The sequence below is a fragment of the Colletotrichum navitas genome (assembly GCF_030913465.1).
Source record: "Colletotrichum navitas strain CBS 125086 chromosome Unknown LY79scaffold_20, whole genome shotgun sequence".
Lineage (NCBI taxonomy): Eukaryota > Fungi > Ascomycota > Sordariomycetes > Glomerellales > Glomerellaceae > Colletotrichum > Colletotrichum navitas.
The window spans coordinates 228,272-255,642 of NW_026850566.1; the positions used below are offsets into that span (position 1 = coordinate 228,272).

Sequence of the window (27,371 nt, forward strand, 5' to 3'; positions counted from 1 at the left end):
CCTGTTGCTGGTCCTTTCTCTCCCACTTAGGCTTCAATCTTCCCTGCTCTTCTTCCGCGCCGCAAGCCTGTCTGATCTCGATCTCGATCTCTCCCCCCCCCCCCCCCCCCCCCCCCCCCCCAAAACACCATCTACAAATCGAAACCACATCACCTTCCACCAGTTCTTCGTCATGCCTGATGAGAAGAATTGTCCCATGGCGAACGCGGGCGCTAATAAGTCCGACTGCGCCATCGATGACTCCGACGATGGTGACGAGTCCTACGTCGAGGCTCAGAAGTCCATCTCCGACCTCAAGAAGCGACACACCTCGGGCCGTCTCAAACTGAGCGACTTGCCCTTCCGCTGGAGTCCCTTTGTTCTGCCGCTCACCGAGTCCAACGTCGAGTCTTGCGTCGTACTCGATAGGGTCGCTTTTCCCGACCACTGCGCTACGCGCGAAAAGGTGTGTTGACGCGCCCCGTGATTTCCCCATTTACCCCTCCCTCAATTGCACACCTCACCTCCGCGGCTTTCCTTCTAGTCCCCGTTATTGACCTCGAGACTTATTCGATGCACGCAAAGAGAGACAAGTCTGGGAGCCGATTGTCATCGCCGTTGCTGGGCATGCCCTCACAGTCTTGTTCCCTGCCCAAGGTTCACTTGTACTTACACATCATTGTAGTTCGAGTACCGCCTCTCGAGCTGCTCAAACATCTGCACTGGTTTGTTCTGCAGCATCGTCCCGAGCGAGGTTGGGAGCTTCCCTATCCCGACCCTCGCAGTTGCCAATGTCGTCGAGACTGGCCGTGCGCACGAAGCCAAGATGGTTATGCTCGGTCACGTCGTCGCGACCCTCGGCAACGGCCCCGTTGTCACTGATGAGGACATGGCCTGTCCCGATAACTGGCGCGACCAGAAAGCGTCCAAGGACTCGAGTCTTGGCCACAAGGTCACGGGTCGCACCGTCTGCATTCACTCCTTCGCCGTCGTTCCCAAGCTTCAAAACTGCGGCCTAGGCATGCTGCTCATGAAAGCGTATCTACAGCAGATCAACGAGTCTGGCGTTGCCGATCGTATCGCCTTGATCTGCCAGGACGTAAGTGGACCATTGTACCTGTTACGGTTCGTTGTCGGCCGATACTAACATGGCACAGTGGCTGGTGAGTTACTACGAGCGCTTTGGCTTCAAGTCTCTCGGCCACAGCAAGACCTCCTCCTTCGGTGGTGGCGGTTGGCATGACATGGTAAAAATAGGCGTCGATATCATAGCCTGGACGGTAGATGGCTAACATCCGTCCCCTTTTCATAGATCATCGACCTCTCTGGCCCCGCCAAGAAGCCCGCCGATGCCCTATTAACGCAAGACGAGTAGAACCGCGCCCTCCGCCTCAGAGGCAATCGTTGAGAGCTTTGATCGTCCGTTCTATACCAGTGCTTTCTCATCGAGCGAGCTAAGCAAGGGACCTGACCTTCGCCGTCTTTCTTTTGCGAATGAACAAACTGGAAATGGCTTATGGGTACGTACAGCGCGATCGTCGGGATGAGACAGGCGACTGCATGTTTGTATGGGTTGATGACTTGGCTCCTTTCCTTACCTACTGCGTAACGATACCTGCGAGATGGGAGTCTCCAAACGGTGTACCAAAGATGCATACTGAGGTAGACAACCGGATGAGGATCGGGACATAGAGTGTACCCTTGCTCCCGAGATCCGAGCAAGAAAAATACCACATGAGTTTGACTTTAACCTCCCATTTCGGCGTGAGGTATTTCAAAATGCGTACGATGCTTCTTATGTCACCTTTTTTTTTTTTTTTTTTTTTTTTTTAAATCGTCCCATGCGTCTGGCCCAAAGAGGCCCGATGTAGTTGTCCACCAGTATGAGCGCCGACCGCTGACTATGAGCCAGAACCGACACCAGTTGTCATAATTCCAGCCTTACACCATCCCAAACCAGAGCAAATCCCATTCCAAAAACTTAGTCAGTGGCCTTGTACTTGGCACGGTATTCTTCCGTGCGCTTAATGTCCTCGGCGGAAGCAAAGCTCTTGGCACCCTCAATGATGTCATCAAGCGTCAGGATGGCGAAGATGGGGATACCGTACTCCTTCTTGATCTCACCGAGGGCGCTGGGGCCAGGCTTGCTGTCATCGCCGTCGGCGGCGGGTAGCTTCTCCATACGGTCCAGCGCGACGACGATGCCGACGACCTCGCCACCTTCCTTACGGATTTTGGCGATGGCCTCGCGCTTGGCGGTGCCAGCAGTAATGACGTCGTCAACGATCAGGACCTTCTGGCCCTTGAGGGGCGCGCCGACAATATTGCCGCCCTCGCCGTGGTCCTTGGCCTCCTTGCGGTCGAAGGAGTAGCAGATGGTGCCGTAGTGGGCCGGGTCGAGCTCGGCGAGCTTGTCAGTGGTAGAGGTCGCGAGGGGGATGCCCTTGTAGGCCGGGCCGAAGACGACGTCGAAGTCGAGGCCGGTGGCCTCGCGCGCCTCGATGACGGTGTGGGCATAGGCGAGAGAGATGGCGCGCAGGAGGTCGGCGCGGTAGAAGTCGCCGGCGTTGAAGAAGTAGGGGGAGACGCGCTTCGACTTGAGCTCGAAGGAGCCGAACTTCAGGACGCCGCCGGCGATGGCGGCCTTGAGGAAGTCTTGCTTGTAGGGGGGCAGCTGGGAGGCCATTTTGGAGACGGGGCGTATCGGGGTTTCTTTGGGATAGGAGGGAAGGGACGTAGGATTCGGGGGTCGGTCTTCCAGAAGTTTGACTTGTCGCGGGCTGGAGGATGAAAGATCAAAAACAGAGGGACGGTTCCGGATACCCCTCCATCGATAGACATCTGCCCCGCGGGACGTGCCCCACCAAGAAAATTCAAAAAAAAAAAAAAAAAAAAAAAAGTCGGGAGGAGAAAGAATCCGCAGTCCCTGCATGTACTACTGCCGAGACATGATTACACCGCTGATTTAGCAACGGCTCAAGTGAAATCAAAATAAACGAAAATCGCAGGAAAACAAACAAATAAGGGAATCCGATAAGAAAGATAGTCAATAATTACATGAAAGAACACTAGATCGTGACTGGACTAGAGGAAAGCTGGCTGCAGATGTGCAACAGAAAAAACCGGGCGCCAGGATGCGATGCCAGACCCCATCACCCTGACACTTTTCGTCTGTGCGTATGATAAGATAAGCAAACCGAAAAGTTTTTGTGTGTGCAGGACGTTCGCCGCCCCCCCATCCTTAGCGCTACGTTCAGTCCACTGGCGGTGCACCTTGACCGATAGCAACATCTGAGGACTCTGCTTCGAGTTTTTGTTTCCTCACTCCAACGCAGAACCCCCAGCCGCCCAAAATGAAGACTCAGTATGTTTTGGAACCCCCTCTCCCCCCTCAATCCTCAAGACGGTTTCGCTAATACCCGTGAATCGCAGGTGGAAGGACCTCCCCCCGGTGCCGAACTCGCAAGAGTTCCTCGACATCGTCCTCTCGAGGACGCAGCGCCGGCTGCCCACCCAGATCCGATCCGGCTTCAAGATCTCGAGAATCCGCGGCTTCTACACCCGCAAGGTCAAGTTCACCCAGGAGACCATCACCGAGAAGCTCGGCCAGATCATCGAGTCGTTCCCGCGCCTCAACGACATCCACCCCTTCCACAAGGACCTGATCAACACCCTCTACGACGCCGACCACTTCAAGATCGCCCTCGGCCAGCTGTCTACCGCCAAGCACCTGATCGAGACCATCTCCAGAGACTACGTTCGCCTCCTCAAGTATGGCCAGTCTCTATTCCAGTGCAAGCAGCTGAAGCGCGCTGCGCTCGGTCGCATGGCGACGCTCATCAAGCGTCTCAAGGACCCCTTGGTGTATCTCGACCAGGTTAGACAGCGTGAGTGATGACCTGAGGCAATCCCCTTCAAAGGCGCGCTTGAGCTCGCTGACATTCGAACTAGATCTTGGCCGTCTTCCCTCGATCGACCCTAACACCAGAACCCTGCTCGTCACGGGTTTCCCCAATGTCGGAAAGTCTTCTTTCCTCAAGTCCGTCTCAAGAGCCGACGTCGACGTCCAGCCGTATGCCTTCACGACAAAGTCGCTCTTTGTCGGCCACTTCGACTACAATTACCTTCGTTTCCAGTGCATTGATACTCCTGGTATTCTCGACCACCCCCTCGAGGAGATGTAAGCACACGAACCAGACTCACAAAAGGTCTGTGGCACGAGATACTGACTTCCCACCCAGGAACACCATTGAAATGCAGTCTGTTACCGCCATCGCCCATCTGCGCTCCGCCATCATGTACTTCATGGACCTGAGTGAGCAGTGCGGCTACTCGATCCAGGCCCAGATCAACCTCTTCCAGAGCATCAAGCCCCTGTTCCAGAACAAGATCGTCTTCATCGTCATCAACAAGATCGACGTCGTCAAGCCGGAGGACCTCGACGCCGCGACCCAGGCGCAGCTCCAGGGCCTGCTCAAGTCGGGCGATGTTGAGATGCTCCAGCTGTCGTGCAACACCCAGGAGGGTGTCCAGCACGTCAAGAACACCGTCTGCGAGCGTCTCATCGCCGAGCGCGTCTCTCAGAAGCTCAGCGCCGGCACCAACAGCAGCGGCAACATTGGCGGCCGCCTCGCCGACGTCATGGCCCGTATCCACGTCGCCCAGCCCGGCACCGCGCCCCTGCAGACCTTCATCCCCGAGGGCGTCAAGAACCTCAAGAAGTACGACCGCGAGGACCCGGAGCGCCGCCGCCTCGCCAAGGACATCGAGGCCGACAACGGCGGCGCCGGCGTCTACAGCGTGGACATGCGTCAGGACTGGCTCCTCAAGAACCCGGAGTGGAAGCATGACAAGATCCCCGAGGTGTGGAACGGCCAGAACGTCTACGACTTCATCGACCCGGACATCGATGCCAAGCTGCAGGCGCTCGAGGAGGAGGAGGAGCGCCTCGAGAAGGAAGGCTTCTACGAGTCGGACGAGGAGCTCGACGACGAGGAGGAGGCCGACGTGCTGTCCAAGGCCGAGCTGATCCGCGAGAAGCAGGCCCTCATCCGCAACGAGGCCAAGATGAAGAAGCGCCTCAAGAACCAGGCCATCATCCCGCGCAAGTTGCAAAAGGTGCCGCTGTCCCAGATGGACGACGCCCTCGACCAGCTCGGTGTCGACACCACCGACATTGTCAACCGCGCTCGCTCCCAGTCCCGCCCCCGCGGCCGCTCCCTCGGCCGCTCTCGCGCCGGCACCGAGGACGTCGACATGATGGACATGGACGCTACCCCCAAGGAGCGCCTCCGCTCCCACAGCCGTGCCCGCAGCCAGAGCCGCGCCCCCATAGTCAACCGCCGCGAGGATGGTGTCCAGGACGTCGAGGACCGCACCAAGGCCGACCGTCTCGCCAAGCTGTCCCAGAAGAAGAGGAACCGCATGGCCAGACAGGGTGAGGGTGATCGCCACACCACTGTTTCTCTGCAAAGACATTTGGTACGTTCTATTTACCTGCTGCTTCTTTCTTGTAACACCTCCCCCTTCTCCCAGGGGGGGGTCAGACTGAACTGCGACAGCATGCTAACTACCCCCTTTCTTACAGGTTGCTGGCAAGCGTGGCTTGGGCAAGAACCAGAGACGTTAAGGACGGTCGTCGGTAATGGATGATTACAGAAAAGAGAACAAAAGTAGATATGGCTCACTTGGGGGTTGGTTTGTTTTGGTTTGTTTTGGTTTTTTGATCCAACCTCTTTTTCTCTCCTCCCCTTACTTCGGCATGGTGGCGTTTGGTCTTTGTTTGTTTTTCTTTTCTTTTGACTCCTTCATCATTCGCTTGGCGATCACCAGTAAGAAAGAAAGAAGAAAAAAAGTAGGAAGATGGGAAGAAGGACAACAGGGGGAAAAAGACTTGACGTGCCTTTTGAGAAACGTACATCAAAAGCGTCGCGCGGTTGCTCTGATATGTGTACGTGCATGTCGTTTTACACGGTCGTCGGCCACAGAGGTCACACGGCCCGAAAAAGGACCGTTGAATACCCCGAATGAGAAACTTGAAATTGAGTCAATACCCCCCACCCCAAGGCTTGCATCGTGCTCGTCCGCATGTTACATTTGTGTTGCGGACACTATGGATGAAGGGATTAAAAAGTGCAGTAATTTGGTTTGAAATAACCTTGAAGAGTCCCACCCCAAGATGATTTACGTCCGAGGCGTATATATATCTACTCCGGATTGCCGTCTGTTGCGACATACGATGGCTTGATGCCTCTCAAGACTCGACTTCCCCCCGCCTGTAGCCCTCCTTCCGTGGTTCCATAACAACCTCGCGCCTACTGCTCAGCTGCGACCTGGAGACCCTCTCTCAGGCCCTCAACCTTGAGCTCCTCACCGGTGGCGCGGCGGTAGATGTCCTTGACGTCGTCGGTCGTGCTCTCGAAGTGACTGCTGGCGTCGTAGCTCTTGGAGACAAAGACGTTATCGCCGGTGCCGTCGTCCGTGGGCTCGTAAATGGGGATGGGGGCACCCTGTGTTGAATCCGTTAGTGCTGTGTCCATTATGTACATAATCTCCTTCACAATTTCGCTTACCATGAACTGCTCTTCGATCTGACCGAGACGCTCCAGGCCGGGCTGAAGCTCGACGTGGTGGTTGGCGTTGGTCTCGGCAATGGTCGAGACGATAGCGATCCAGTAGCCCTTGGGGCAGACGTTGTGTGCCGATGAGACGCAGGCGATGTAGATGTCTAGCCTCGGTTAGCTGTCTCGTGCAAGCATCTTTGCCCCATTCACTCAAACGTACCGTTCTTGCGGCCAATCTGGGATTGGGGGATAATGAGCTGGGCAGAGTCGGCGTCGCTGGTGCCGGCCAGAGGGTGCTTCAAAATGCAAATGGCACGCAGGACCTGTCCGACAACCTTGACCTTGCCAGGGAAGTAGCTGGGGTCGCCGAGGATCATCTTGGCCTTGGTCTCGAACTTCATCTCCTCAACGCCAGTCATGGTGGCCTTGATACCGACAGCCTTGCCGCCCTCGTACAGCACCTCGTCGACGTTGGTGTTGAGCATGTAGGTACCTCCGTAGATGGCCGACAGACGGGCGAAACCCTGGGGAAGCTCGCCGAGACCGTACAGAGGGTAGATGTAAGGAGACTTGCCGTAGCGGGCAACCGAGGTGCCGTACAGGCGGATGCGCTCAATGGCCTCCGGGGCGGCACCGGGCTTGTTGAGGTAGTCATCGGTGGTGAAGAGGGCCATGGCATGGCCGATGAAGTCACGAGTGCCAGTCTCGAGGCCGAACTTGTCGTAGACCTCCTTCATGGTGACCGTGCTGATGTCAAGGCCTTGCGAATGTCAGCCACTGCGGGGGTTCTGGGATGCTTGAAAGCTCCGAAGGAGTTGGCTGCACTCACCCTTGTGCGTGGCGGGGTCCTTAATGTCGAAGGTGCCGACCCACTCGATGAAGCTCTTCATGCGGCGCTTCTCGAAGATGCCCATCAAGGGCGAGCGCAGGGCCTCACCGGCATCGGAGGGAACCTTGGCGACGGTGGCCTTGGAGCTCTGGCCCTGCTGGACGTAGCTGCCGGCAACCTGCTTGAACTCGAGGTATCGTGTGACGTCAGTTGAGACGAGGATGTTGGTCAGCTCGCCAGCAGACATGAGGAACTTGGGAACGAGGTCGATGTTCCAGTCATTCAGACGGCCGTACTTTGTCCAGGGCTCCTCGCCCTGTGCGTAGTTGCCATACTTCTTAAAGAGCTGCGAATGCACATGGTCAGAACTCAGACCGAGGGACAGGCAGGGATCTCGGGTGTGTTTACCGTCTCGAGGTTCACGGAAGCTGCCTCGCTGCCGGATGTTAGCTTGAGCTCACTGGAAGGAGGGGGAGAAAGGCAAGCGCCGGCCAGGGCGATGGGAACTTACCCGCCGTAGTGGTCATTGCGGTCAATGTGGAGGACCTTCTTACCCTTCACACTGAGGACACTGCACGCGGGGGAGGACTGTTAGCATGCCACAGAACAACTCGACTACGATGCCGGAAGCTTGCTCACCCAGAGAGAATACACTCAGTCAGGCCTAGATGCAGCAGACGGTGAGACGGTCAGTTAGCCAGGAAGCTCCTCGGGAGAGGAGGGGGGGGGACCCCACACGCCGACGAGCGACGATGCGGGGCAATAAAGGAGGACGGGCGCGACGTCACGTACCAGTGCCCAGCACGATAACATCGTATTCCTTTGCAATCTCATCCATGGTTGCGGCAACAGAGGAGTGGTGTGGTTGTTGTATTTAAAAAGGCGGATCGGGGGTTGGTTTGGCAGAGGAAGGGGAAAGGTGGAAATGGGAACGGGGAGAAAAGTATGTTATGTTCGTTGCGGTGTTGCAAGCAGACACGGGACCGGAAATGCAGCAAAAAGAGGATCGAGTGGGGGGGGCGAGGGCCACCTGCTATGCCGTAGAATTGCTAGATTACTGCAATTACCTGCCTGGGTCGCCCAGCGGGTTTGGAGGGGTTCAGCGTCGAGTGTGTCATTGGGGACCAGTGCCTGCGCTCGCCTGGGCCTGTCTGGCTCCAGTGCATTACCAGCGGCCCATGCAAGAGGTCCGCTCCCCGCCTGCTCACCGCTAGCAGAGAAGACATGGACCAACCGAGGCCGCTAGAGGTAAAGGCCAGGCATGTCAGGTACCTCTGGACCCTTTGTCGGTCTCGTTCTTTGTGTTCTCCTGGCTCGCTGGCGTACTCGGCGGTGTGATTGGGCCTGTCCCTGCTACCAGGACCCAGCTCCCGCCCTTCCCCGTCCCGGTTCTGTAACGTCAATGCAAACACAAGTCTCGATTCATCCATTACTCAGTTACGGACAGTCCTCCTCGGAATTATGCAAATGCTTGCTGTTACTGTGTACGAAAACTGGGGGACCTATGAAAACGGTCATCAGTTATGTCGTGTGTCTCGCTCGCTTCAGCCACGAGCTCACACATCAACAGCCGGTGTGCGTCTGCAGGGTCGGGGGAGAAAGGCAATCATTTCTAGTCGGCTTTTGGAGGATAAGCCTGGCACAAAATATTCGTATCGTACAAGGGTCTATACATGTCTGGATACAATGGTACATGGCTCTCCCGTCGTCGGCCCTCATACCGGACGGAGAGACTACAGCTACCGGGCTGCTCAAAACTTCGGTTTCGGCAGCGAGGGTTCGGCCTGCTCAGCCTGCGGCGCGGCCTCCTTATTCTCCGTCTCGGGCTCGGCCGGAGCCTCGACGGCTGGTGACTCGACGGCAGCAGCCTCGACGTCCTCAGTCAAATACTTGTTACTCGCCGGATCCTCCTCATAGCCCGACAAGGGCATGTACGCTTCTCCCTCGCCTGAGAGGTCGACCTCGGGGTCTTCCTCCGCCAGCTTGCGCGCATCCTCCCAGACGTAAAAGCGCTCGGTCAAGACGTGCTTGATCGCCTTCATCGTCGTAACAACCTGCACCCGAACCTGTTAGCGTTCATCTCTCCGTGTCGGCGTGGTCGGAGTCAATCACAAACCGTCTCGTCCCTCTCGTTGGCCTCGTAGGCGCCGAATCCAAGCTTGCGTCTCTCCCGCTCGCGACTCGTCGTCGAGATGCGGTTTCTCTCCTTCAGACAGACATACCACAGCGTGTGGAGATCTTCCCAGCTCTTCTTCCGCAGCTCATCCACCGTCCACGCGCGGCCGTGGGACTGGTCCTCCTTGGGTGTCTGCAAAAGCTTGTTCTTGCCGTAGAAGAAACCCCAGAGCCCGTGGTTCGGGTCCACCGCAACCTCGGGCTTGTAGTTCGCCGGCTTGGGGAGCGTCTCCCAGGAGACGGAGAGCGGCTCACGGGGGCCGGTCCTCTTCATGGTACTGACGCCTCGCAGGCGGTTGTTGTCGCGAGTCTTGCGCACCGAGTGCCCAGCCGAAGTCGAGAAGCATGCCGCTGCGGTTCGGGGCTGCGCCGCCGTTGTCGATATCGTGGACAGCCAATTGCGGGTCTCTTGGAGTCGCAATATGCGGCCTATCGATGGCCGCATCACATTGGGGTTCGCCATCTCTGGCAATTGGGGTCAATGAGGCTGCTGGTAAGGATCATGAATCCCTTTTTGAGAGCTCGAACTATTTCGCCTGCTCAGAAAATTGGGCGAGCATCCGGCCAATCAGACGCGCGTGTGCGACGGCTGCGGGAGAACAAGCCACCGTCTGAGTGGGTCTGAGTTGGACGAGTAGAGCTCCAGCCACTTGGCTGCCACGATGCGTGGCGACGCGAAATCCAGTGTGGCTGACGCGTGAATTGCTCTTATCCACAACGGTTCTTCTTCGCGGTCCAACGATTCTCAACTGGACATTTACCCGACCTTTTTGGTTTCAGAGTCGAGTTGGCCTTTCTCATCTTGAATTTGTGAGGCTGAACTCGAAAGTTCATATTCTTGGGACCATGGAATTGTTCACGTCCGAACTCTGCCAGCTCAAAGCTCAATGAACGCGTCCCCTCGAATACGTGCCTCCAGCTCACCAAGTTAAGCGTTCTACTGCCTCTACTGCTTTCGCCCGCGCCACCAACTGCCACGGAACCCAGTAGCTTATTGTTTCGCGTGGGGCCACAAACGATTAAAAACGTCTAGCTAAGGGCGGTATTAAAACACCTCCAACGAGATAGGCATTCGCTGAAATTTGCCGTCCAGTGAGTGTCAGCCTGGCAAAAAAGGGTGGGTTTTCAGCACCTTCCGACATCCGGTCCAGGAGTTCGAGCAGATGCAAGAGAACATACCACATACCAGAAGCGTGATCTTCAGAAAGGTGCAACATGCACGTGAGTCTACCTAGCTCAAGGGTATCGGCATGACAGCCTTACTAGAAGAGTCAACTTTTCCCGTTTGCAAAGGCCATTCACAATCCGATAGCCATCACTGCGCAGTCGCTGATGTCCCAATGATGGTCGGGAATGGGCCACGTCGTACCCATCCATGTTCCAACTGCCTTGTATGTCGAAGCAGGAGAATGAATGTATATCGGCAGCGCGCTCAAACCTCGCCGAGTAATCCCCCTGTAAATCCGGGATAGCTAACATCCTCGTCCCCAAGAGCGTACCTTACGAACGCACTTCTGTCCAGATAAATCGTAGAGAAGCCCGCCCTCACCCACGCAGGCGTCTCCAAAAGCGCCCAGTTGTCGTCGGTTATTGGATAAAAATCATAGTTCTCGACCAGCCCCCTCTCCTCGCCATCGACCTCGACTCTGTCAACCTGCCGAAAGCCCCCCTCGAGATGGATCTTCTCCAGCACACAGCCAGCCTTGTCCGCTCTCAACCTGCCCCTTAACCCCGTAAAGAATCCGAACCATGTCCCCATCTCGAGCCATATCCCCCCCCTGGACTTGTCCCTCACGTTGGCGACTCCCCGTCCGCCCAGCCTCAGCCGTTTCAACGTTGTGAGCTGGCCCCTCAGAAACCCGGACAGTTCCTCTTGCGTGGTAGCGAAACCCTCCAGCTTCAGGTCCGTTAGCCTCCACGTAGTGCACCTCAACAGCACTTGGTTCAACCGTCCCGTCTTGCGCGAACGGTCTCCGAGCGGGCGATAGAAGTGCTGCTTCACCTCCAATGATTTGACACGTCGGCAGCTCGCCAACAGCACTTCCACAAGCTGAGTCCAGCTACCAGAGACGTTCTCCATTGTCTCTCTGGCCGTCTCTTCTCCAGCCGACCCCGAATAGTCCAGGCCGAGCTTTGCTTCCTCCAGCCGTTCCCCTACGCTTCTTGCAAATTCACCCCAGGCCGTCTCCGTCGTAACAGACGGCGTCATTTTCATAGGCAAGCGGTCAACTTCAAACCTCTTCAAGCAGCCAAAATTCATCAACACCATCGCCAGCATCCCAAGCATTGTACTCGCCTCACACGGCTCGGACCACCTCACTGACGGGGTCCGCAAACGCTCTCCTCAAGATCACACCCTCATATGGGCACTCATTGAACAAAATCCTCACGTGCTCAAGTGCTTCAATCTCGCCGCCGCATTGACCAACCGCTTTACATCACCCTCTTCCTCTTCGGCGAGACGTGCTATCGCCTTCCTCCTCGCTTCCGCGTCGTAGAACTCCGCCCAGCCATGTCTCAACACCAGCGACTCCCTGTCCTCGGGGTCCATGAACCAGTACTGGAAGAAGCTCGCGTGGCGGCCGGGATGTTCATTGAGGCGCGCCAAGTTAACAGTCCAGGACCGGAGGTGGCGGCGGAGCCTGTCGTGTCGAGACCAGTTCTCGAGCCTCATCACATCGTCGCGCCAGCTCAGGTGCGTGAAAGTTGTGGTGAAGAGATAAAGGAACCCAACGTCTGCGAAGGCCCGTCACAAGAGCCTAAGGGTCTTCGTGTCGCCAGTCGAAGAAACATGGGCAAAGATGAGCTCGATCAGCTCTACAGGCAGGGCGTTTGCCGCCATATTCCCACAAGGGGGTACTCTAATCAACTGGACGGGTTCGGAGGATTATACATTTAGTGCAAAAAGAAACTTGAACAAGATTGTACTCAAGACCTGCCAGCTGGTGTGTTGTGGAAGGAAGATAGATGGGGGCTGCCCTCGACGTTGGAGTTGGTGAGGGGTGGAGATACTCATTCCTTATTCACTAAAGCCACGCCCCTCTCCCATATGCCCCACCCTCGTCCAATCGTTCCCTTTTTCAACGACGATAACTTCCAAGAACCTCGTCCTCGTAAAACTCCATCAACCTCGCTCGACGGCCTTCACTCGATTTCAATCAAAGGCTCTTCAAAAGGTAAGCCTCAAGCCTTACTGCCCTCCCTGCATCATCTCTTAGCTGTTCACTCACATGTCTGTGACGCCAGTGATGCCATCCGTCCCGCCCTGAAAGATCATCTCGTTCATCCACCTGTCTGACCCCCCGGAGACCAGATGTTCAAGTGAGTTTAAAGCCCGCCAGCCCACCTCCTTCTCTCTCATCACATAAACAACCACATAAGCAACCTGGCAATGCCTATTCCCCTTAAAAGTCGACGTTGCTCACATGAAACTCAACCCCCGGCAGAGCCTACAAGAATCTTTCCCCAAAGACCCGCCTGGGCGTCGGCGTAGCGGTCCTGGCCTGGGGCGCCGCCGGCCTTTACCTCTCCGACCAGGCAGAGGAGAAATACCAGCCGACCCCAGAGGAGAAAGCTATCGTCGACAAGTATGTGCCTAAGGTTACCGTTGTCGACAGGTCCAAAGAATAGCAAACAGCCGGCATGCACGTATGGCTCCCAGTCACCGCCGTGTCCGCTTGAGAGAGGGACACGGGTCCGAGTCCGTCCGTATACGCTCTTCCAGCTACAGGATTGATGCCACAAGGCATCTCATACTTGCAATGAATGGGTCCGTTACAAGCGTCAAAGGATATGATATCAAGCCTTCAGAGTTTTCTTTTTACAATCGAGTCAATTTTGCAATGTCTAGTCTTCAAGTCCAGGCCGTAACTTGCAAAGAGAACGGAAAACTGGGCCAAACATCGATACCTCCCTGCAGACCTGGTTTTCTTCTTCAGTGATGCGATAAAAGAGTAAAAAAACAAGACAAGTACCACCCATTTTGAGACATCTACCATTAGACCAGACCAGTCTAGCCACACGGACCGCCAAAACAAGTCATTATGAGCGAAAAGCTATGGATATCGTGACAACCTCGTCGGGCCACCACTGGTGCCACCCGAGAGCCTCCCAGGTTCTATCTGATCGCAGTCTAATGCAGTGCCAACTCCGCCTCCCCCGTCTATCATTGCGTGAAACCACCCGCCACAAGATGCATATCAGAACTAACCACCGTCGATCCGGCTTTGATGCAGTAGGGAATCGAGAATGCTTTTCCGCAACAAAGCTTGTGAGTCGATGAGAACCGACCCATGAGGAAACAGTAAAAAAAAAAAGAGGAAAGAAAAAGAAAATAAATGCAAAACAGACGCCCCACCAAATGCAGTTGGTTTTTTTTGTTGTTGTGAAATGTCAGAGCATGCCAGCCGCTGCCGTGCCGATATCCGTTTGAACAGAAGGTATTCCTGGATCCTCCACCACCGCCGGAAGAGGTTTAAAAAGTCGTGCCATATCGAGTGTCAAGTTTGCCACCCCAAAATCCTTATCGATGTCTCCAACCGATCCCAATTCCTCACCCCGTGTTGCCCCGTCCGACATCACCCAAGCTTTAACCGACTTGAGCAAGTGCATCACCTCAATAAACCGCGCGTCCGGTTCCATTTGTAACTCCGATGTCCGTGTGTGTTTGAGAAGGTACTTGGCAAGCCAGTAGAAATGAATACCATCCCTAGAGAACCCGTACCTGCGCACATTCTTTGCTGATCCAGGTGGAAATTGATTGACCATGTCAGCGTCCCAGTTGGTCTTGAACTTTTGCAGTGCCATTCGGAAGGAGTCATGAACGTGGGTTGGGATGCCTTGAAGAGCGGGATCGACTGGCGTGCCTCTGCCGCTGTTGGCGCCGTTGGCATCTGATCCCCCGTTCATCATCCAGTCGCTCATGGGGGGCGTCGCATACCCCTTCATCACAGCACTACCGTCCAACTGAGCGCGTCGGATTAACGACAGAATGGCGTGTATCAGAACGAACTTGCCATATAAGTTCGTTCTGCCTGGCTGGATTTGATACGATCCATGCAGCAATGCTTGGAGGGCATAGCTCATCTCGGGCTGCCTGCTGCGTCGCGTCCCATTCGGGTTCTTTTGTCGTGCCAGTTCCTCTCCGTGAAGACCAAGAGCGTCCTCGCAATCCTTCTTCGTCCGTGCATCCCATGCGGCATCATCGGATGGCAGCGGAATATGCATTTCCAGACTATCGATGTGAGAGCGGGCGTTAAAATAGAGTTCCATGGCGGAGTTGCAGAGGAAGATGATGTGCATGAGACGTATCCGCTTTTCCTGCTCAACCCACACACCCCAATCGAATGTGGAGACGTCGAAGTTCTGAGGGGTAAAGTTGCTCTGGTGCAGCGGGCTGAAGAGGGGCAATCTGGTGGAGACCTCCAACAGACGAAGCCTGCGAGCCTGCCCCGCCACTGCTGGGAAAATCTCACGAGCACTCTCTCGGTGTTCAGGAGTGCTGTTCCAGATCAGCAAAATCTGGAGAAGCATAACAGCCTGAAGCTCCTCGAGGTTGCGTTGGCCGTTGCTCGAGTCACCGGCGTTGACATTACCGTTGTGCTGCTGCTTGTCCGCAGTCGGCGCAAGAAATTGCACGTCTCGAACCAGAGCCGCCTTGAGAAAGTTCATCATGTCGCGCACGTGATCTGGAGAGAGACGATCCGAGTAGCAGGCGCCCATGCAGCACATGCCGGCTAGCAAGCCAGTGTACGAATCCATGATGCGGAACGTTTGGGTATGGAGAATAGGAAAATGGACATGGAAATGGGTGTACTTTTCTAAAAAGTCGCGTATGTTATCGGCGGAAAAGTATAGGTTGAAGCCGGCACTTTCGTTGGTTATCGGGGAACCTGGAGGGTAGAAGAAGTTGAGGATCTGGTTGGAGAGTTGAGTGAAGGGGTCCTGGATCGATGGCGGCACGCCCCAGGTCGAGTAGAAGAGAGAATCGGGGTGGGTTTGGAGGCCAGGAGGACCTATTGTTCTTTCGGTGCCGGTATTAGGCTCGGGTTTGGTTGCGATCTGCGTCTGTCCAAGATTAGGGGGGAATTGATGATTTGCGTAGGTTTGTTGCGCACCAGCCTGGAACATTTGAGACCAATCAAGGCCCGATTGTTGGTTCGAGTTCGACCCGCCATACATGGACATTCCATTCTGACCCGGGGGCATATTGTAGTTTTGCATCTGTTGATTCATATTGGGCGTCATGGAGCTAGGGACATTGCCGTTGTATGCCTGCTCGAAGTTGCCACCTCGTCCAGAAGCATCCATGACAGATCCTGTCAAATCCCGTCTGTCTTGGTTACTGCCATTATCAAGCCTAGTCAGGCTGCTGGAGCGCGACAACTGACTCTGATCGTTTGCAAGGTTGCTCATCCCATCCTGCACAGGCATCATACCAAAAGGCTGAACCATGCCATCCGTAGGCATGTTACCAAGACCATTGAGGTGGTTAAGACCGCCATCCTGACCAAGCGCCTTCTGGGCGGCAGCATTCTTCTTGACATGAGCCTGAGGGTGGGACAAGTGGCTAGCACCAGTCGGGTTGCCTCGGCGGATGGAGCACTTCTGGAAGTGACGCTTGAGAATGTCACTTCGCGAGAAAGTGTCGCGGCATAGAACGCACATGTAGGGGCGGTCGCCGGTGTCTATAGATCGCAATTGTCAGCGAAAAGAGTCGTGGCCAATCGCGGATTGGAAGGAGGGAGCACTTACGGCGTAGCAGGTGGCGCTTCAAGTGCTTAGCGTGGAGGTAAGTCTTGGTGCAGTGAGGGCACGGAAACTTGCCATCAGCATCCTTGACCGGAATAACAGTGCTCTTCCCGTTGCCGGCGCCGGCAGGCGTGGCGGCGGGACGTCCAGGAGCACTGGGCAAGATGCCACGGCGACCCTGAGAACCGACGACGTGGGTGGGCTGGTCGCTGTCACCAAGACCGCCGGGCATGACGCCGCCGGGTCCGTAGGGAGAGTTCATACCGGGCTGGGGCATGACGCCGCCGGCGGGCATGGGCCGAAGAACAGGAGGGACACGGCCGGAGGCAGGCGCAGGCGCGATGGGCTGCGGATGAGAAGAAGCCATCGTGGTCTGAGGCAACATGGACTGAGTGCCGTAGGCCTGGGGCGGGGGAGGATACTGGCCCATCTGCTGGTAAGGACCGCCACGACCCGGCTGCTGCTGCTGCTGCTGCTGTTGCTGCTGCTGAGGGTAGGCAGGCATGTTGTTCTGCGAACCCGGAGTGTTGGGAGTAGCAGGAGTGCGAGGCGTGTGAGGGTTGCTGCCGTACATCTGGTTCATGGCTGCGGAGGTCTGCGGCTGCAAAGGCGGCAGAGTCTGGTGAGGCAGCGGGGAGTTGGTGTGCTGGAGTTGGTGAGGCGTGATGGCGGGGGGCGACGGGTAGGAGGCCGATGTCGTGTTTATACCGTTGTTAGGGTACTGGGAAGCGTCCATGCTATCCACTGATTTGTCTGCTGGCCTTTTGTCGAGACAAAGGCGCACAGAGCAAGCTTGCTTGTTGCGAGGTCGAGACGCGTTCCTACGTCTGAACGGGGGACTCGTCCAAGGCCTCGTGGGAAAATTTTTGTGGGACACGAGACAATGAAGCCGCTGACCCAATGGAAGATGATGCTGCACGCCGAGAAAAGGAATACTCGAAATGTCAGCTGAAGGTGCAGGTGAAAAGAGATTCTTCAGAATAAGCTTTCCGTCGAAGGATGATGGAAAGTCGCGAACCCAAAGACAACACGCGAAGAGGGTGTTGTTTGTAAGGTGGACTTTTGGTGGTGGGATTGAGGCTCCAGTTGATCCCGTTTGGAGGTGGTTTTGGGGAGGGTCGGGAGTGGAGCAGATGGGGCTCGATCCTTTTTATTTTTTTTCTCTCTGGCGCGTCGTTGTCTTCGGCAGAAAAAGCCTGTCAGGTACCTGGCGGCGCCGAGAGGGGTCAGAGGGTGGGAAGGAAGGGGAGGGAAGAAAAAAAAAAGTGGTCTTGCCGGGGTGGATGCCGAGGGTGTGCAGAGTAGGAACCGTTGAGCAGTGGTCACTCCGTCCAAAGAGGAGGAGGGGAGAGGGAAAAAAAGGGAAGAAGTGGGTTTGGACGTCGCCCCTTCTAGGAGGAGTGGAGACAGCGAGGTCTTTATGAAGGGCCTTTTTCGGAGAGAGTGTGGGAGGTTGGCCGTTGGTCGGGAATCCTGGTTGACGGATGATGGGTCGGCAGGCAGGTGAAGAGAGGAAGTAGTGTAAAGGATGGGGTGGATTGGGATGGGTGGGTTATTTCTTTTTTGTGCAAGGACGGTGTGAGGTACAGTGCTTCCTTTGCGGGCTCTTCTGCTGCGAGATGCCAAGGCAAGTAAGTACCCTATTGTCAAGTAGATTCGGGAGAGGCAGGATAAGACCTGACCAGAACAAGAAAGTTGGATACCACCGCGGTCCCCAGATCAAAGCATTGGCGGATGGTTCGAAAAAGAATTGGGGGGAGGGGTGCGCGGATGGATGGGAGAGAAGTGAGTGGTGGTGGTGGTGGTGGTGGTGAGGTGTGAGAAGTGGATGTGGGAAGGGGGGAGAAGAGGGGACCCGTTTTTTTGTTCCTTTTTGCCGCGGTCAATCCACTTTGGGGTTAAGGTGATAAATATCAGAGGATTGGCTGGGTTCTTGGTCACGGTTTCGAGTATTGACTCTCACTGATGGAATTCCGGTCGAGTCAGCGCTATGGGCAAACGGAGGACGTGCAACAATAAGCTGGCAGGCGGATGAGAGGGAGAGCAGAAAGTGAGACAGGGACTTGACGTGTGTGCGCGAGAAAGAGACGGAGAGTGCGTGGGGGGGGAGAGAGAGAAGAGACGATGGAAGCGAAAGGAAGCTCCCATCGACGAGTGAAAATTCAAATACTGCCTACCTCTATGCGCACGAATTTTAAAAAAAAAAAAAAAAAAAAAAAAAAAAAAGGGAAAAGGAAGAATAATTAGCAGGTAAGAACAAGAGTGAAGCAGGACAGGAAGGTACCATCCATGTACCTTGCCTTCCTGATTTCCAGGGCGCTTGAAAATTTTGAGGGAAAGCACCTCGTCGATACCAATCAATGCCTGCCCCGGAGATGCTCGTACACAGGGCAAGCACTGTGAGCGACGACTGTACGTGTGAGAAAAGCTGAGCAGACATAGACGGACAGGGTCCTCGACGGCGGTGATTCAGGGCTCAAGAGACGGTGGTGTGCGCTTGGGAAAACAGGAATGGGTATAGAGATGAGGTAATGCGAACTTGGTTCGGTCGACGTCCATTGTGCAGGCGAGTGTCAAGAGAAGGGGACTCGAACTAGCCGTCCTGTCCCTAGTAATCCGTCCACCCATATCCACCTATGAGGTAGGTAGGTAGGCACATTGACAAGGTACCTCTGTCAACCTGTCAGTATTCACACAGGCCTGCGCCATGCCGTTGGCTTCAAACAGGGCGGTGACGCGAACAATTTTCTGAGCGACAGGCTTGGTTACCATGCACGGTGGTCATTCGGCTCGAAACTCAATGGCAATCGTGCACTGCCCTGCACCGGAACAGGTACGATATTTGGTTTAACAACAAGGAGAGGGGATAGTAATAGTAATAGTAATTGGACTAGGAATGAGGAGAGATAGAGAGAGAAATGGGCATGACTTTGGCAAAGTCTGCATTAGATCAACAGGGCTATGCAACGTGATATTGTTTATGCCTGGATGCGGTGGCTATTTTGCTGGCTCGCTCGCTCGCTCGATATTCTCTGTCTACCTCACCGTCCCTGCATCGTATCGTGCACCGAATCGTGTAAATCGAATCTAGTCACTGTCTCACCGTCTGCCTTCACCGTAAGAGTGCCATTCTCCCACGCATACCTCATGGTTGTCGGGTCGTCATCAAACTCTGTCCCAACTCCCGAGGCAACACTTTACTCTTGCTGTCCCCCTTCTCCCCTCCGTCCCGCCTCAACATACATTTTCCAGCAACTCGAGGAAAACAAGGGCAGGACGTTTTAGCTTTCTTGGAATTGCCATCCAGTCAGTCGGATTCCCACAGGACAACAGAGGAAGTCAAATTCCAGGGCGCTGGCGTCACGACGGCGCCTTCCTGCATTCGTCCTTGCCGACCGAGCATATTCGTACATTATTACCGGACAGTGTTAGATGGGGAGTTGCTCCACCCTTGCACGCTGCTGCCATACCATGCCATGTTTGTAGGTTGTGCCTTGCCTTGCCTTACCTGCACGCCTCCTTCCTTGCCCGACAGTCCCTGCCCTGTTTGTCTGCCACGCCTGCCTTGTCTTTGCGCTTGCTGCTACCTCTTCGTACACGTACACGTACTCATACACGTAGGGGGGCGGAAAGAACTCCGTAATCGCAGTCACACGCCTTCCTGAAATTGAAACCGCATTCGAGCAAGAGAACTGGCCGCACCTGCACCACTGTGTCGTGTGGTGTCGTATAGTCCCGTCACAGTAAAACCAGGTAGGTACCTAGGTAGGTAGGTAGGTACACACTTGCAATAAACCCTACTTCTGCAGCTTCGTCAGGTCCGTCCCTCTTTGTGCTTGCCGAGTAATTGCAGTCGATTCCCTGTCGACTGGGAAGTCCCTGGTCGGAGGCTCGAGCTCGAGTCCCTCGAATCCGTCCCAGTTTTGTTCCCTTCTTCCGCTTCTTCCAACTATTCCATGGCCCCCCTATTTCCCCTCTCCCTTTGGTCCCCTCCTTGTCATCGTTCCTCGAACTCTTTCTCGTACGCCTTTGCCCCGGAGCTGCAGAAGCTGAAGAAGCACCCACCACACCTTCCATCACCCCGGTGTTCAGGACGTTCGCGCTCTCATGGTCGCGGCTCCGACGTTCAACCCACTCCTACCGCCCCCCCCTTTAGCTGCAGCTGTGAGCATCGTTCGCCAGAGCATCCACACAAGCTGTCTGCCTGCCCGCTGTGGCTCCCAAGCTGCCACGTTAGGAGGTGTCACCCAGTGCCTCGAGTACGTGCCGCAGCCTGCAGCAGGCGTGCGCTCCCGCATGGGTGTGGTCCTGGTGCTGTTCCTCCCGCGTCCCGCCGCTGCCGGTTTCCCCTCCCAAAATCAAATAAAATAAATCAATAAATAAATAGAAGCGTTTAACGTGGGCCAGGAGGTATCCATTCGCTAGACACCATCTCGCCCACTCCTTCCCTCTCCCCCCAAAAAGCCCCCAACTCCCGTTTCTTCAGGGTGAGGATACGTGCGTGGGTGGGTTGGATCCCACCTGCAGACAAGCACACGCCAGCAGATGTGATGAACCCTTAATTTGATACCAGCGGCGCCTCTGGCATCCTCCATCCTACCGCGCTGTCTTCATTTCTCTCGTTCACGTCGTTGCCACCATCAAGCCTCACGCAACGCACTCGTCGCGGCATTGTGTTGTCAACTGGCGCTGGACTACACAGTCTCCGTTTTTCGGCGTTTTTGGGTGCCGCTCTGCATACACACACACTATGTCCCTTTCCGGGCATGCTACACTTTGACACACCCACGACACACGATACACGCGGTTGAATCGAATCGAATCGTCTTGTTGCGGCCTCTTCCGCAGCTAAGATGCGTCGGGAAAATGCTCACCATTACGTCAATCTCTGCTTTCCCTGTCACCGGCAAGCGCCCCCCTTTTTACATAAACTAGTGGTTTACATCGTCGCCAACCCTAACATCCTGGTCCATCCAAGACAATACGCGCACGACAAGACACCGAGCACAAGCGTTCAGTACTGAGATCGACCCCTTATCGCGGCGTGCTGCACACGCTACAGTGCAGGCTGCGGGCGGGACGCCTGTAACGGTTTGACTCCAAGGATGCCCTAGCATCAGGCAAGATAGTCGTCAACCCTGGCTTTGTCGAAAAATGATGAGACGATGGCCAACCTTGCAAGCGTCACGACCGCAAGACGCAAATCAATGGGGTATCGTTACTCTGCGTTATACATACGACATGCTCAATGGTTGGGTACCTGAACGGAACAGGGTAGGGCAGGGTAGGGCACGATGCTGCCAGCTGCACTGCACCTTGTGAGGATCAGCCCCTGCTCCTGGGATGCACCAAGGACACATACACACACACACTTGCTCGCTGGGCGTAGGATGGTGTACGGCGTAATGGGCGGTAGGTACCCTGACACCCTTCTTTGGCTCGGGAACTGGTCTTGGCGTCTGCGTCTGCTGCAGAACAAAACACCTGTCAGGGATGTGGCTGCATGCCCGGCACAGTAAAACAGCGCACAAATCTGCCTCTATCTCGGTTCTCTCAGCCTCTGACAATATGCCGACGATAGTCGACTTGTCTGGCGGCGTCCCGCCACTGCAGTAGTCGCCTTCGTGAGGGAGGGGGGAAAAAAGAAAAGAATAAACAAGGCACCCATCTCTTTGAAAGGTCGAGGTAAGGCCAGATATCCGGTCGCCGACAGGTGGGCATGCTCCGAATGGGCTGCTCCACATATGGGTCAACGCGATCTTGACCAGCCCACTACTGCCAACGTCACGTCGTTGCTTGTGCACTAGGTAATACCAAGTTCACCACCACATCTGCAAGCAGCGGAAAGCGGGTACCTCGGGGCCGAGTACCGATGATGTTTCTCTTTTTTGGGGGGCCTTGAGGAAAGAAAACTATGTCAAGCAGTGCCGACTTCCTTCCTGCCATCCCAACAGGACGCAGCGAATCATCTATCGCCGCTGCACAGTTGTAGGAAAATGGCGTCTGACGGACCAGTTCAAAATGCAACACGATACAATATGATTTGCTGCGGCAATTCGAAGCAGGCGCAATCGCGGACACTCTTCCCTGATTCTGTCATGTATTGGAGTCGGTCTGCATCAAATACCGGCCATGGTTCGAGTTTAGGGCCAGAAACGTTTGATCAATCATACACCCGGTTCGATGCTCAAGAGACTCCTCGAGGCCAAGGGCGAAGGCACTCGACCTTTCAAGCTACTAATCGCCATGGGTGGCATGGATTGGTCCGGCATGACCGTCAACCGGTTTTTTTTTTTTTTCTTCATGTCACCTGATGGGCGTTTCTGGCGTGCGTCTGTGTTGGGTCACGCAGGCACTTTCACGGAGCTATCGTCGCGACTCGTCCCAGACTACTTACTGTTTCGAGCCATCATGCCATGCAGTTGGAAATTACACAACGGTCCGGCAAGAACAGCAACCATACCGGCGAACAAGGCAATCCTTCATTCCCAACGCAAGTGCACAAGTTCAGAAGTTCTGCAGAATATCCAGAAGCCGGGTGGGTCGACAGTTCCGGACCAAAGGAGGCTGGGGTACACCATGCTTGTATTACTTGGCGCTGTCCGAAAGAGAGGTGGTGTGCGCTTACAGACGATTGGAGAGGCCATCGGCGGTAACGTTCCGCATTGCGAATGATCGAAAGACATCGTGTCAAGGCCAGCCGGCCGTTGCCCCCGGCACGCCTGTGGTTTGGGGCCCAAATGTAAACCACGGTCCCATGTCGCTGGGCATGACAGTCGGTAGGCAAGACGAGCTCGTACATTACCTAGACTAGTATGCGAACCTTCTAATGGCCTCCCCAAACTAACGGGCGGAAGCATTTACCGCCACCGAAAGGGTACGTATCTGGAGGATTGCCGCCCGCACATACCGGTCACCATTTGTGACGGATGTCGAGAGATGACGAGTCAAGCGAAACGGCCCCAAAACACACTTTTCCTACGACACTCAGAAACATCGGACTTTGGCCGAGTCACCGCTTCGCTGTCGGAAACAATGGCGCATTTCCGAACGACCGTTATGATGAATGGATGGATGGCTGCCTGTCCCAAATGTCGGCCAACACGACCAAGGTCGAGAAAATGGTTAGAGCTGCACAGACGAAGCCGTCACTGAGGAAAATGCTCTCTGGGAACAGGTCAGCTATTGTCGGCTCGAGGAGAGTGGTGGTCAAACTTGGACGTTTCTTTAGCTTTATGACCTCGACCCAAGAAGAGAGCCACAGAGCCTCGCGACCCATCTCTACCCGTGCCCACCGTCCAATGGGGCAACTTTCGCATCCTTTTCTTCTTTTCTCCTTTGCAACGGGACGGGGCCATCTCAGATGACGGATAATGGGGCGCTTGAGATCGATCTCACCGGACCCATTTGAGCCATGGCCACGAACTACCTTCATGCCGAACCGCATGTCAGAAGAACAGGACCCTGAACTGACGCCGTAGTCGGGCACGCAACATGGCAACGAGGACCGATTTCAGCGCTTTTTGCTTCTTCTCCGGACTTGTTCAGTATTCCGTAGCTTGACTCAGCAACAGTCGCATACGGCGGAACTGTCCTCCCAAAAGGTATCGGCGTTTCCTTTTTTTCCTTCACTAACCGCTGGCTATCCGAGCATGCGTGCACATACACACCCACACACACACACACACACACACACACACACACTGTGCACAGCGCAAGCACACCCCAGCCACTCCAACCACCATTTGCTGCAGGGATACGAGGAAATCCAAGCAATTGCAGGACAACCCTTTATCTGGATTTCACATCAGACTTCAGACTCCTAGTCCAACGACCAGGATGTTTTATCAAAACGACATCACGGGGCCGTCAAGGTGAACAAGAAATAACGAAGGACGCGACGCCCATCATCGGATCAGCGCTACAGTACATACATGGTTCAAGGGGGATGCCAGCAGTCCTTCCTTGGCTGAGATGGTAGCCGTTTTTGGATGTGAGGTTGCAGCGCGAAAAGTAGCGACATTCCCGCCGGCATGCAGATTATCCCAGCTCTTTCGGCATACCTAGCTCACTCCTTGACAGTAGCTCTCCGCTCACCCCGTCCTGGCCCAGTGGCGTTGCTGGCCGCAGTACGGAGTACTCTGAACGCGAGGGATGCCACGGGACGCATTGGACGGCTTGAGAGTCGTGGAACGATGACGCTCGAACGAGAGGGTCCGCGGCCCCATTCAACCCTTCTAGCCGGTATTTTGGTTCCCCATTATTCTCTTCTAGAAGCACAAGATCCGGGAGCTTTGGCCATATCTCAAAGATTCCGTCACCAAAAGAGCACGGCATCGACGTCTCAACATCAGATGGTGGCGATGCAAATCTCTGGTGCTCTGCTGTGCTCGAGACTCAGTCGCGGTCCAAATCTCCAGTGACGATTTGCTCACGCCACGCTTGCATCATGGGCCATGGGGAGGGTGCAGAATTTTCTGTCCGAACTCGCTCCGACCAAGAGACATGCTTGACAAGGAAAACTCGAAGCCGCCGTGGTGCTTTGGCCTGGTTCCGGCATCAAGGTTCAAGTTGGATGCAGAGCACACAGTACTACTAGCAAATGGCTTGGCTCGGCTCGGGGGTGGGGGGTGCAGCAGAGGGGGGAGGGCGGAGAGATATCCGATAGTTACAAACACGGCCAGCCGGCTTCCCTCCGACACCGCCATCGTCTGGATGTACCTCTGTACCGCGTCTGTTGTTCTGGCGTAGGGATACCGACCGCACGCGTGGGCTGTGCCAGACTTTGCAACGGCCCTGTGAAAGCCTCGCGTCCGCAGACACGACGACCGACGCCGACAAGCGCTTCTTCCGTTCTAATAGCTTTGGCAACCAAAGCTCGATGACCTCCCTCAATCGGCCGAGAGAGGTGGTGACAAACGCAAGGCCATTTGCGGTCTAGCTCGATCAAATAGGGAACTCATGTCCGCCAATCTTGTGTGAAGATGCCGAGATGCGACGAGTTCCACGCTGAAGTCATGGCCCCCAAAAATGAGTGCCATACACTATCTCTGACGAGACGGAACAAGAACGGACGACATTGAGAGACGCAAGAAGGAGCGCTCGCTTCCTGTGCGAAGACGGTAATGGTCCGGAATAAAGCCGATATCCCAGCCGCTGCTACTCTGGTAACGTTGCGAATACATTGCGATGGGCAAATTGCGTGTCATCAGCCGATAACTGTTGCGCGAAGGAGGAGCGAAAACGAAACCGCAGCACCACCTCCTTGGGGCAGATCCCTGGAAGACGGGTCGGGGGATGCTTGGAGGGGGAAACCGATGCTGTGTTGTGGTTGGCGATCCCTGCAGTGATTCGCGTCAGTGCTGAGGTCTAATGGAGGTTCCGTCCCTTTGATCGATTCATCATCTTCCATTCGTGTCAGGGACACAAAACAAAAGTCCTGTCTGCCGAGCCTCTCCAGCAATGGCAGCTCTAGGCGCCGTGCGCTCGACATTGGCAATGTTGATCTGCTGATTGAAGTGAGCTCGCAAATGCCGACTGGCATGCAGTAAGTAATCTTTTTTTTTTTTTCTTTTTTCTTCTATAGAGGCAGCTGGTCTTCGGTACGGATACTCACTACACCATCATCACAAGAGGCGCCCCTCCCCCCCGTTACTACTTCTCCGCCTCTACTATTGCTTCACGGTTTGTGGATGGCATATATGACAGCGGCCGTCCAGCCTTCTTTGCGGGGCATGTGGTTCTGACAGCCTTGTCCCTTTGGTGCCCCCAAAGGACGGCGTCTTGGAGTTGGAGATTCGACAGCGGCGAGATCTCGAGCTGCTTTTTCATGGACCCTCCACCCCCAACGACAAGCGCGCTCTTCCGGTGGAGCATGCTGCCGGTCTCCCGCGTGGCTTCAGACCTCAGCAGTGATTGAGGCTGTTTTGCGGTTCCCCCGATGACTCCACCATAAACGTCGAGTGAGTAAAGTACGTGTACATACTTGTAGTACACGTGCAAACCGACAATCTTGGCGCTACGCAGCACAAGCCCGGAGCGGCGCTGACTTCACGGCGGTGTTGCCTTATGGTGTGTGTACATGGCAGATTTCTGCGCAACAGTATCATCATCCCCTTACCCCCCCTCTCCCCCGTCGGGTTGAATGCCGCCGGCGAATGCCTTCATTGACCGCCACTTGCAGGAGGTTGGCAGTTTTTTGGGATGCGGACGTCTTGCGAGATGACAAGCATGGGTGGTATCACACGAGTCATGGAGACCAACTACGTCAACGAGCCGTGTTTGTTGGAACTTTTGGTAGACAAGCCGACGCGTTACGTTTCCATCATGTCAAAATGTGATGGGGGTGGTTTTCTTAGCAAGCCGTCAATTTGCTTGATAAGTCCACCATCACGAGACTAGGACACACTATCTGACTCTGACTCGCTCGTATCCGATGAGCGCTTCGGAAGCGGTAAGGCCCATGTCTATGAATTCCTCCCAGTGGAAGAGGTACGTACACTACAAGCAAAGTGCCGGCCGGGAGTCTTGGTTCGCTAGTCAGGCCTTGACGAGGGGGGGAGGGAACGTTTCTTGCTCCAAATACCCCTCACGACGAGCAGCCCGCAGATTTGACGGCATAGTGGCACCCCTTGGATCGCTCCACCAGAGCAAGGTCTCTGCCTGCAAGATGCGGCATGGTCGTGGTAGCACGATGGGGGCTGCCCGACCACTCTCGAGTCGACAAGTCGAATTATCTCCGAGATTACAAGGCCTGGAGGGGAAGGGCGGCGCTACAGAACGATCAATGCTGGGGCTTCGCTGGCATGGTATTGCTCGTTCGCGGGACTGCGCACGACCTAAAGCAAGAGTGACAGGACTTGTCCAGAGGTTGTGTCAACCTGTCGTTTTATTCCGAGAAAGGCGCCGCGGCGGCCGCCGCTACCATCTATCCTAGCGTAGATAGTGAAGCCAACACGCATGGAAGCCGCTGTTCCCACGACCTTTCGCTGGTGTCGCTTCCAGGATACCTAGACGACCGACTATTCGTGCCGTTAGTGTACAAGGACGAGGACGAACAAAATCTCCACTTGGAA

At 55.3% G+C, this 27,371-nt stretch overlaps 11 protein-coding genes across 11 annotated transcripts; 4 read left to right on the plus strand and 7 right to left on the minus strand.

Moving 5' to 3' along the window:
* The first annotated feature begins 113 nt into the window (after window positions 1-113).
* LY79DRAFT_549573 (acetyltransferase) lies at window positions 114-1,808 on the plus strand. Its single transcript, XM_060557485.1, has 4 exons — window positions 114-445; window positions 665-1,078; window positions 1,137-1,226; window positions 1,292-1,808. Exons 1-4 carry the CDS (start codon window positions 173-175, stop codon window positions 1,352-1,354), a joined length of 840 nt encoding a protein of 279 aa, XP_060415561.1. The 5' UTR covers window positions 114-172; the 3' UTR covers window positions 1,355-1,808.
* LY79DRAFT_154990 (orotate phosphoribosyltransferase) lies at window positions 1,658-2,877 on the minus strand. The gene has a single exon (XM_060551095.1). The coding sequence runs from the start codon at window positions 2,663-2,665 to the stop codon at window positions 1,961-1,963; it is 705 nt and encodes a 234-aa protein (XP_060415562.1). The 5' UTR covers window positions 2,666-2,877; the 3' UTR covers window positions 1,658-1,960.
* A 348-nt stretch (window positions 2,878-3,225) lies between these two features.
* Window positions 3,226-6,028, plus strand: LY79DRAFT_549576 (nucleolar GTP-binding protein 1). The gene is made up of 5 exons (XM_060557486.1): window positions 3,226-3,343; window positions 3,412-3,866; window positions 3,931-4,159; window positions 4,221-5,460; window positions 5,567-6,028. Exons 1-5 carry the CDS (start codon window positions 3,333-3,335, stop codon window positions 5,606-5,608), a joined length of 1,977 nt encoding a protein of 658 aa, XP_060415563.1. The 5' UTR covers window positions 3,226-3,332; the 3' UTR covers window positions 5,609-6,028.
* On the minus strand, window positions 6,029-8,466 carry LY79DRAFT_549578 (GDP dissociation inhibitor). Its single transcript, XM_060557487.1, has 8 exons — window positions 8,164-8,466; window positions 8,011-8,035; window positions 7,883-7,942; window positions 7,780-7,807; window positions 7,372-7,717; window positions 6,763-7,302; window positions 6,552-6,706; window positions 6,029-6,488 (listed from the first exon to the last, which is right to left on the minus strand). Exons 1-8 carry the CDS (start codon window positions 8,207-8,209, stop codon window positions 6,294-6,296), a joined length of 1,395 nt encoding a protein of 464 aa, XP_060415564.1. The 5' UTR covers window positions 8,210-8,466; the 3' UTR covers window positions 6,029-6,293.
* Window positions 8,467-8,776: 310 nt separating this feature from the next.
* Window positions 8,777-10,075, minus strand: LY79DRAFT_549581 (mitochondrial 39-S ribosomal protein L47 (MRP-L47)-domain-containing protein). The gene is made up of 2 exons (XM_060557488.1): window positions 9,488-10,075; window positions 8,777-9,425 (listed from the first exon to the last, which is right to left on the minus strand). The coding sequence occupies exons 1-2, from the start codon at window positions 10,007-10,009 to the stop codon at window positions 9,123-9,125; spliced, it is 825 nt and encodes a 274-aa protein (XP_060415565.1). The 5' UTR covers window positions 10,010-10,075; the 3' UTR covers window positions 8,777-9,122.
* A 903-nt stretch (window positions 10,076-10,978) lies between these two features.
* On the minus strand, window positions 10,979-12,388 carry LY79DRAFT_589203 (uncharacterized protein; the record flags this gene model as incomplete). Its single annotated transcript, XM_060561009.1, is given in 4 exon segments — window positions 10,979-11,884; window positions 11,903-11,915; window positions 11,937-12,236; window positions 12,300-12,388. 4 exon segments carry the CDS (start codon window positions 12,386-12,388, stop codon window positions 10,979-10,981), a joined length of 1,308 nt encoding a protein of 435 aa, XP_060415566.1.
* A 1,550-nt stretch (window positions 12,389-13,938) lies between these two features.
* Window positions 13,939-17,032, minus strand: LY79DRAFT_512709 (uncharacterized protein; the record flags this gene model as incomplete). The annotated part of the gene is made up of 2 exons (XM_060554403.1): window positions 13,939-16,232; window positions 16,300-17,032. 2 exons carry the CDS (start codon window positions 17,030-17,032, stop codon window positions 13,939-13,941), a joined length of 3,027 nt encoding a protein of 1,008 aa, XP_060415567.1.
* Window positions 17,033-21,422: 4,390 nt separating this feature from the next.
* LY79DRAFT_155236 (uncharacterized protein) lies at window positions 21,423-22,324 on the minus strand. Its single transcript, XM_060551096.1, has one exon. It carries the CDS (start codon window positions 22,038-22,040, stop codon window positions 21,525-21,527), a length of 516 nt encoding a protein of 171 aa, XP_060415568.1. The 5' UTR covers window positions 22,041-22,324; the 3' UTR covers window positions 21,423-21,524.
* Window position 22,325: 1 nt separating this feature from the next.
* LY79DRAFT_155321 (uncharacterized protein) lies at window positions 22,326-23,232 on the plus strand. Its single transcript, XM_060551097.1, has one exon. It carries the CDS (start codon window positions 22,610-22,612, stop codon window positions 23,108-23,110), a length of 501 nt encoding a protein of 166 aa, XP_060415569.1. The 5' UTR covers window positions 22,326-22,609; the 3' UTR covers window positions 23,111-23,232.
* Window positions 23,232-23,875, minus strand: LY79DRAFT_155357 (uncharacterized protein). Its single transcript, XM_060551098.1, has 2 exons — window positions 23,518-23,875; window positions 23,232-23,463 (listed from the first exon to the last, which is right to left on the minus strand). The coding sequence occupies exons 1-2, from the start codon at window positions 23,741-23,743 to the stop codon at window positions 23,354-23,356; spliced, it is 336 nt and encodes a 111-aa protein (XP_060415570.1). The 5' UTR covers window positions 23,744-23,875; the 3' UTR covers window positions 23,232-23,353.
* A 2,695-nt stretch (window positions 23,876-26,570) lies between these two features.
* On the plus strand, window positions 26,571-27,318 carry LY79DRAFT_155391 (uncharacterized protein). Its single transcript, XM_060551099.1, has one exon. It carries the CDS (start codon window positions 26,732-26,734, stop codon window positions 27,230-27,232), a length of 501 nt encoding a protein of 166 aa, XP_060415571.1. The 5' UTR covers window positions 26,571-26,731; the 3' UTR covers window positions 27,233-27,318.
* The last annotated feature ends 53 nt before the right edge of the window (window positions 27,319-27,371 follow it).

Coding starts and splice junctions, on each gene's coding strand:
- LY79DRAFT_549573 (XM_060557485.1), top strand. CDS start 173: ATGCCTGATGAGAAGAATTGTCCCATGGCGAACGCGGGCGCTAATAAG. Junction 446..664: donor ACTGCGCTACGCGCGAAAAG/GTGTGTTGACGC, acceptor ACATCATTGTAG/TTCGAGTACCGCCTCTCGAG. Junction 1,227..1,291: donor GTGGCGGTTGGCATGACATG/GTAAAAATAGGC, acceptor CCCTTTTCATAG/ATCATCGACCTCTCTGGCCC.
- LY79DRAFT_154990 (XM_060551095.1), bottom strand. CDS start 2,665: ATGGCCTCCCAGCTGCCCCCCTACAAGCAAGACTTCCTCAAGGCCGCC.
- LY79DRAFT_549576 (XM_060557486.1), top strand. Junction 4,160..4,220: donor GACCACCCCCTCGAGGAGAT/GTAAGCACACGA, acceptor CTTCCCACCCAG/GAACACCATTGAAATGCAGT. Junction 5,461..5,566: donor TTTCTCTGCAAAGACATTTG/GTACGTTCTATT, acceptor CCTTTCTTACAG/GTTGCTGGCAAGCGTGGCTT.
- LY79DRAFT_549578 (XM_060557487.1), bottom strand. CDS start 8,209: ATGGATGAGATTGCAAAGGAATACGATGTTATCGTGCTGGGCACTG. Junction 7,718..7,779: donor CTTCCGTGAACCTCGAGACG/GTAAACACACCC, acceptor GTGCATTCGCAG/CTCTTTAAGAAGTATGGCAA. Junction 6,707..6,762: donor CCAGATTGGCCGCAAGAACG/GTACGTTTGAGT, acceptor AACCGAGGCTAG/ACATCTACATCGCCTGCGTC.
- LY79DRAFT_549581 (XM_060557488.1), bottom strand. CDS start 10,009: ATGGCGAACCCCAATGTGATGCGGCCATCGATAGGCCGCATATTGCGA. Junction 9,426..9,487: donor CCAACGAGAGGGACGAGACG/GTTTGTGATTGA, acceptor GTTCGGGTGCAG/GTTGTTACGACGATGAAGGC.
- LY79DRAFT_155236 (XM_060551096.1), bottom strand. CDS start 22,040: ATGTGGAGCAGCCCATTCGGAGCATGCCCACCTGTCGGCGACCGGATA.
- LY79DRAFT_155321 (XM_060551097.1), top strand. CDS start 22,610: ATGGGCGTTTCTGGCGTGCGTCTGTGTTGGGTCACGCAGGCACTTTCA.
- LY79DRAFT_155357 (XM_060551098.1), bottom strand. CDS start 23,743: ATGCGGTTCGGCATGAAGGTAGTTCGTGGCCATGGCTCAAATGGGTCC. Junction 23,464..23,517: donor GGTCATAAAGCTAAAGAAAC/GTCCAAGTTTGA, acceptor ACCTGTTCCCAG/AGAGCATTTTCCTCAGTGAC.
- LY79DRAFT_155391 (XM_060551099.1), top strand. CDS start 26,732: ATGAGCGCTTCGGAAGCGGTAAGGCCCATGTCTATGAATTCCTCCCAG.